Source organism: Gekko japonicus, unplaced genomic scaffold (assembly GCF_001447785.1).
Source record: "Gekko japonicus isolate JY-2015 unplaced genomic scaffold, Gekko_japonicus_V1.1 scaffold224, whole genome shotgun sequence".
Lineage (NCBI taxonomy): Eukaryota > Metazoa > Chordata > Lepidosauria > Squamata > Gekkonidae > Gekko > Gekko japonicus.
Genome location: NW_015170894.1, coordinates 67,750 through 74,859, shown reverse-complemented (window position 1 = coordinate 74,859; position 7,110 = coordinate 67,750). Strand labels below are relative to the sequence as shown.

Sequence of the window (7,110 nt, the reverse complement as noted above, 5' to 3'; positions counted from 1 at the left end):
GTCTTAATCTGGGAGAACCGGGTTTGATTCCCCACTCCTCCACTTGCACCTGGCTGGATGACCTTGGGCAAGCCATAGTTCTGATAAGAGCTGTTCTTGAAAAAGAGCAGTTTCTGTCAGAGCTCTCTCAGCCCCACCTACCTCACAGGGTGTCTGTTGTGGGGAGGGGAAGGGAAAGGAGTCTGTAAGCCGCTCTGAGACTCCCTTGGGTAGTGAAGGGGGGGCATAAATCCAATCTCTTCTTCTTCTTCTTCTACCTCACAGGGTATCTGTTGTGGGGAGGGGAAGGGAAAGGAGTCTGTAAGCCGCTCTGAGACTCCTTTGGGTAGTGAAGGGTAGGGTATAAATCCAATCTCTTCTTCTTCTACCTCACAGGGTGCCTGTTGTGGGGAGGGAAAGGGAAAGGAGTTTGTAAGCCGCTCTGAGACACCTTTGGGTAGTGAAGGGGGGGGGGTATAAATCCAATCTCTTCTTCTTCCCATCTCCAAGAGAGTCTCTGGGAATATCAGAACAAAGTTTGAATCCAGTGGCACCTTTAAGACCAACAAAGTTTTATTCAGAGTGTTAGCTTTCATGTGACTTCTTCTTTCTTCGGACTTCTCCAGAAGTGTGCTTTGCACACGAAAACTTACACTTTGAATAAAACTCTGTTGGTCTTAAAGGTGCCACTGGACTCAAAACTTTGTTCTGCTGCTTCAGGCCAACATGGCTGCCCACCTGGATTTTTCTGAGAATGCCAGTTACCCCACCAGAGCAGCTGAATGTCAGTTTGGTGTAGGGGTTAAGTGCGCGGACTCTAATTTGGGAGAACCGGGTTTGATTCCCCACTCCTCCACGTGCAGCTGCTGGATGACCTTGGGCAAGCCGTAGCTCTGATAAGAGCTGTTCTTGAAAAAAAGCCGTTTCTGTCAAGAGCTCTCTCAGCCCCACCTACCTCACAGGGTGTCTGTTGTGGGGAGGGGAAGGGAAAGGAGTTTGTAAGCCGCTCTGAGACACCTTTGGGTAGTGAAGAGCGGGGTATAAATCCAATCTCCTCCTCTTCTTCTTCTTTCATACGCAGCACGGATCTGCAAATATTTACTCCTAAGTGCCAGTTTAATAACACAGTGCTCATGTTCCCGCTAAGCTGTGGAGTCTTGTGAGCAAAAATTCTCCCTTGTGAGCTACTGGCATTAAAGTTGTGAGCAAGCAATTTGGCTACTGCATTAATTAGTTTGCTCTGGAGCCCTCCTTCCTGAGCTGAGACAAAAATGTGTGAGCCGGAGGCTAAAAAACTCTGAGCTGGCTCACACTAACTCAGCTTAGAGGGAACACTGGTGCTCACTCTGTATTCTGACAGCATCTGAATTTTCAAAGACGTGCAGGGGTTAATCCTTAGTGCCTCCTAAATCTGCAAGACTGATCAGGGCCAAGGTATCAAAGCCTATTAAAAGAACTAATGCTCATACCCAGAATAAAACTTGGTTGGTCTTAAAGGTGGCACTGGACTCAAAACTTTGCTCTGCTGCTTCAAACCAACACGGCTGCTCACCAGAATCAAAGCCTGCTAAAGAGTGATCAAATTGGGGGGGGGAAGAGAACTATTCTAGTATTAAGTACCCTGGAAGTGGAGGTCATCCATTTCACAGGTACAAAACCGCAGGGCCCTGGCTCAGGGGTGGAGCCTCTGCTTGACATGCAGAAGGGTCCCAGGTTCAGTCCCCGGCATCTCCAATCGAAAGGACCCGGTCAACGTGAAAGAACTCTGCCTGAGACCCTGGAAAGCTGCTGCCACTTTGAGTAGATCATTCTGACCTTGATGGACCAAGGGTCTGATTCAGGAAAACACGTGAAGGAGGGAGCACCAAGGCTCATGAATTTAGCAAGAGTGGTCTCCCCAATGACAGCCGCAAGCGCAGTGCGACCCTGTGCCTAACCGGAGGGGGGACGGAGGTGCATGTCTCTCATCCAGGCTGCTTCTTAAGCCGACGCAGCATTCCACGTGCAACGGTCCAGAGCTCTGAAATTCTCAGACGGCAGGGGCTGCAGGAAGAGCATATGAACTGGCCCATTAGGTGGAACAGGAGGGAAGGGAGATCCCCGAACCTCAGCTGGGTTGGTACCAATGTTCCCTCTAAGCGGTGAAGTCTCGTGAGCAAAAACTCTGCTTTGTGAGCTACTGACATTAAAGTTGTGAGCAAGCAACTTGGCTACTGCATAAATTAGCTTGCTCTGGAGCCATCCCTTCCCGAGCTAAGGCAAAAAATGTGGGAGCCGGAGGATAAAAAACTGTGAGCTGGCTCACACTAACTCAGCTTAGAAGGAACACTGGTTGGTACCTGGTTGGAACCCGGAAGGGAAACCCGCGTGGAAGGCTCTGCAGAGGCAGGCAATGGCAAACCACCCCTGCTTCCCACTTGTCCCCAAAACCCGTTGCTGTGGTCACCATACGCTGGCTGCACCTTGACGGCACTTCGGATCCACGTTGGGTGGAAGGCCCACACCACATGGCTCCACAGACAGGGGGAGCGTCCCAGAGGTTGAATGGGAGGCCCAAAACCCGTCGCTGTGGTCACCATACGCTGGCTGCACCTTGACGGCACTTCGGATCCACGTTGGGTGGAAGGCCCACACCACATGGCTCCACAGACAGGGGGAGCGTCCCAGAGGTTGAATGGGAGGTCATGAAACACACAGATTGGGCTGCTCTCATTCTAGCAACATGGCTTCATGCCCCCCCCTCCCCTTAGCACTTGCTCAGGTCCCGTCACTCAGCATTCAGGGTCAGGTGGTCTCTCTTCCCACTGATGCGAACAGGCAACGGGACTTCCATATCTGGCAATGACCAGGAAGCCACCGCATAACCAGAGTGCTTTCCCAGCATTACAAATCCAGCGAGCGTTCTCCTTCTCAACTTGGGCTACATTCTGGGACCCCCTCACCCAATCCGTTTCCTTGTTTGGTAAAGGCCCGGAGTTACTGTTGCAGCTTCCAACAGCCTGTAAGTTGGGATAAATGGACAATAACACTTAGCGGCAGGGCTTTTTTTTGTAGAAAAATCCCAGCAGGAACTCATTACCATAATAGGCCACACCCAACAGCAGAAACGCATTCGCCTATTAGGCCACACCCCTGACCGCACAGCTCATTAGCATATTAGGCCACATCCCCATGCCTTCCCTTGGCTTGCCCGGGGGCCCCGTTGCTGCGGGGAGCCCGGGAAAGTCCCCCCTTAAAGGGAAGGGAAGGCAGTTTAAACTGCCTTCCTTTGGCTTGCCCAGGTTCCCCTTCCCTCTGTAGCCAGGCGCGCAGAGGTTTTGGCTGTAGTGGGTGTGGCCAACTCTGAAGCCAGCCGGAACTCCGTTCCTGTGCGTTCCTGCCCCAAAATAGCCCTGCTTAGCGGAGGTATAACACTTTCAGTGGCTCAAAGCACTTCCCAGATACGGTCTGGTAACCCTCACAGCAACCTTGTACCGCTGGGCCAGCACTGTTATCCCCACACAGGGACGGAGAGAAGGGAGAGGAGGCTTTTCTGTGACCACCTAGTGGTCACAGAAATGAGAGTGAAACCGGAGACTGCTGGATCGGAAGCCTGTGGCCTTTGCCGCTAACCTACACCAGCTCCCAGCATCAAAGGCCATGGAGTGGGCGTGTTCCCGGCCTTGGCTCACCCCCATCTCTTTCCAAGGAAAAGGGCACCACTGTCTCCACCAGTGGTTCAACTGCTTCTTCCAGAGTTCCTGCTGGAGACTTCTCAAGGAGTGGGAAGACGCACCCACACGTGCACACACACACACACACACACACACAAATGCTTGCTTTCAGGAAACAAGAGATCGCCACCTGAGCCCCTGCACTCTTGATCTCCCAGCAGGAGAGCCTACCAGGGTCACCTGGTCCACACCTGACGAGCCGAGCCCCTCCAACAGGCAATGCAAGAACCAAGCGGTCGCTTTCAGCATCAAAACACGCCCTTCTTCCCCACCCCACCCTCCTTTTGTAAAAACACTGGCCAAGCTGAACAGTCTTAGGTGGCAGCCACGCAGCTCCTTCCGAAAGGAGAACATCTTCCCCACTCAGGGCGCGCTTCTCCTATAAAGAGTCGCTAGGTCCTTCGGCAAACCTTTGACCTTCTCCCCAGGTTCCTTTCTCGGCTCTTCGGAGCCTTTGCTCTCTTGCAAGACCTGCGTGGCCTGCCGGAGCTGTTCCACCGCCTCACTGAGCAGTGCCTCTCTGTTCGTCGGCGGCCCGTTGCCCGCGGGGGGCTGCTCACTTAGTACCAGCTGCAGCAGCCGTTCTGTTCTCTCCCGTTCGTAGGCAACCTTTTTTTCCATCTGGGCGACGTGGGGGGCCGCTCCCTTCTGGAGACCCTGCCCCGGGTGGGGCTTCCCTCTCAGTTCCGTCAGCAGGTCCCCCATAGAAGATGACCGAGTCTTAGGAGAAGTAGAGTTTCCCACAGACTCCAACAGCAGTGCCTGGCCCTTAGCAGGAAGGCTCGAGCTCTCTTTGTTAACTTCTTGTGCTGAGGACGTTTCTCTCTGCTCTTGAAAGAGGAGCTCCCCTTCCCCGTGTTCAAAGACCGGCTCCTCAGGAGGTGGCTCTGTAACTCCTTCGCCGTTCATTCCATTCACTGGGGAATTCGAGCCATCGGGTCTCTGGTCATCTTCGGAAGTGTCGGCCTCGGAGCTCTCCCGCTTGGAATTCATGCTGGCTCTCAGCTTCTTTGATAGAATTTTAGGGGGAGGTGTTGGCGGTCTGGCCACCTCCTTGGCATCGTCGCGGAGGTTCTCTTTGCTGCCGGCTGCAGGCAGGTTCCCATTATTGACAACTGCCAATTCAGAAGCTGGATCATCCCAGGATACCTTCATCATCGCAGATAAGAGCTTCGGGGGAGGGACAGGACCTTTGGGAGTATCTTCGCCGGCTTCCACCAAATGCTCTACCTCTGAGCCAACGTTGGTCTCTTTGGCGTTTTCAGCTTGAGTGCCCCCATCACCTTCTGCAGAGCTCAAACTGTCACTGGGTTCGTCTGTTTCTTTAACACTCTTAGCAGGAGGCATCGGGGGGCTCTTGGCGTCCAGATCTTCGGACATCGGATCTGGATCCAGCTTCTCAGTGAGTGGTTTAGTCGGGGGCATGGGCGGCTTGATTGGCTCCTTGGGAGGGGACACGTTAATAGTGTCGCTTGCTACCAAGGTGGTGTTCAGAGGGCCACTGTCTGGTACATCCAAGTCCAGTCTCAGGATTCCATCGGACACGGAGTTGGCAACCTAGACCAGGAAGAGACAGACCTTCGCATCAGTCCTATGAACCATCAAACTCCGAAATAACAGTCTAGAAACAGATCAAGATGGGTCGCCATGTTAGTCTGTCTGTAGCCGTAGAAAAGAGCCAGAATCCAGTAGCACCTTAAAGACTAACAAAATTTGTGACAGGGGAGGAGCTTTCCTGACTTTCAGGGGAGGGACAGGAACTTTGGGAGTATCTTCCCCGGCTTCCACCAAATGCCCTACCTCTGAGCCAAATTTGCTTGATTGAGGGGAGGTTAGGTTTAACCCTTCCCTCCACAAACAACTGAAAGCTCAAACCCTGCCAGAAGTTTTGGTAGTCTTTAAGGTGCTACTGGACTCTTGCTCCAGTCTAGATACACCTGAACACCAACAAAGGCAGAACCAGCTCCTGAAACCAACAAGCTACGGAACTAAAAAAAGAAAACCAGAACTTGACTGGGCAGCATATAGGAAGAACTGACTACCACCCATTTAAGTAAGCTTCCTTAAAATATCTGGCTTAAACCGCAGTCCTAGTAGATAGTGCTGAATGGCACAGGAGTGGGCCTTGGACCTGGGCCAATAGAGGACAACATTAACAACAATAATAATTTGTATTGCCTTTTACGCTGATTTTTTTTAATGGTACTCGATTGCCACCCGGGAGGCTCCTTTTTGGGCGGCATGGCAGGATAAAAATGTTTTAAGCAACTAGATAAAACCGTCCCCCATTAAATCAGACCGTTGGTCTATCAGGACTAGCAAGGGCATCATTCCACACTTTATGATCCGGTGCCCCATGGAGAATGTCACATGACTTGGAAGCTTCCTTCTCTGCCCCGGCACACACACAACAAAGCACAAGGTTGCGGGCCGAGGGGAGACGGGGAGAGACGCTTTAACACTCCGCGAGGCACCCTTGCCCTGAGACCTCAGCCATAGGCAAAATATGTATCTTCCTTATGTATTTATTCTAGGGGCAGCACCCAGATTACTGTGGCACAGGAAAAGGGCTTCCTCGTCTCCCTGGCCGCAAGCGTTACCTCTTTCAGATGGCTTCTGGTTGGGGGGCGACGCCCTTGCCCCATTTTGGCTCTGCCTCGGGTCACGTGTTCCAGAGAGAGGCTTTGGTCCACCTTCACCTTTAAGCAGCAGAGAAAAGAAGGGGGGGGATCACTGATGGTCGGAGATCAAGGAAGGCCCAAGTCTTTTCGACCCGCAAAGTTATATGGGGGATTACTTTGCACATGCCCTGACCGGGATGGCCCAGGTAAGCCCGATCTTGTCAGACCTGGGAAGCTAAGCCTGGTCAGCCCTGGTTAGGACTGGGATGGGAGACCACCAAAGAAGCCCAGGGTCACAACAGGTAGGCAGGCAATGGCAAAGCATCTCTGTTCATTTATTGGCTTGAAAACCCCATGACAGGTTAGAATCACAGACTCACAGAGTTGGAAGAAGCCCAGGGTCACAACAGGTAGGCAGGCAATGGCAAAGCATCTCTGTTCATTTATTGGCTTGAAAACCCCATGACAGGTTAGAATCACAGACTCACAGAGTTGGAAGGGTCCCTGCAGGCCATCTAGTCCAACCCCCGGCTCAATGCAGGATCAGCCTAGAGCATCCCTGACGAGTGTTTCTCCAGCCGCTGCTTAAAGACTGCCAGCGAGGGGGAGCTCACCACCTCCCAAGGCTGCTGATTCCACTGCTGCACAACTCTGACTGTAAAAAAGTTTCCCCTAAGATCCAGCCGGAGCTGCGGTGGCTCAAGCGGTTAAGACGCTGAACTGCAGGCTGTGGAAGGTCGGTAGTTCAGCAGTTCAAGACCCAGGGGTGCTGCGTGACGGAGTGAGCTCCCATCTCT

At 52.7% G+C, this 7,110-nt stretch overlaps 1 protein-coding gene across 1 annotated transcript in view; it reads right to left on the bottom strand.

The window, feature by feature from the left end:
* Nucleotides 1-3,996: 3,996 nt before the first annotated feature.
* PLEKHO2 (pleckstrin homology domain containing O2) overlaps nt 3,997-7,110 on the bottom strand; it is a 48,605-nt gene continuing 45,491 nt past the window's right edge. Inside the window, exons 7-8 of the mRNA XM_015418486.1 lie at nt 6,293-6,391; nt 3,997-5,249 (exon numbers count right to left, since the gene is read on the bottom strand). Coding sequence (XP_015273972.1) covers nt 4,056-5,249; nt 6,293-6,391 — 1,293 coding nt within the window. The 3' untranslated portion in view covers nt 3,997-4,055. The remainder of the gene's footprint in view (nt 5,250-6,292; nt 6,392-7,110) is intronic.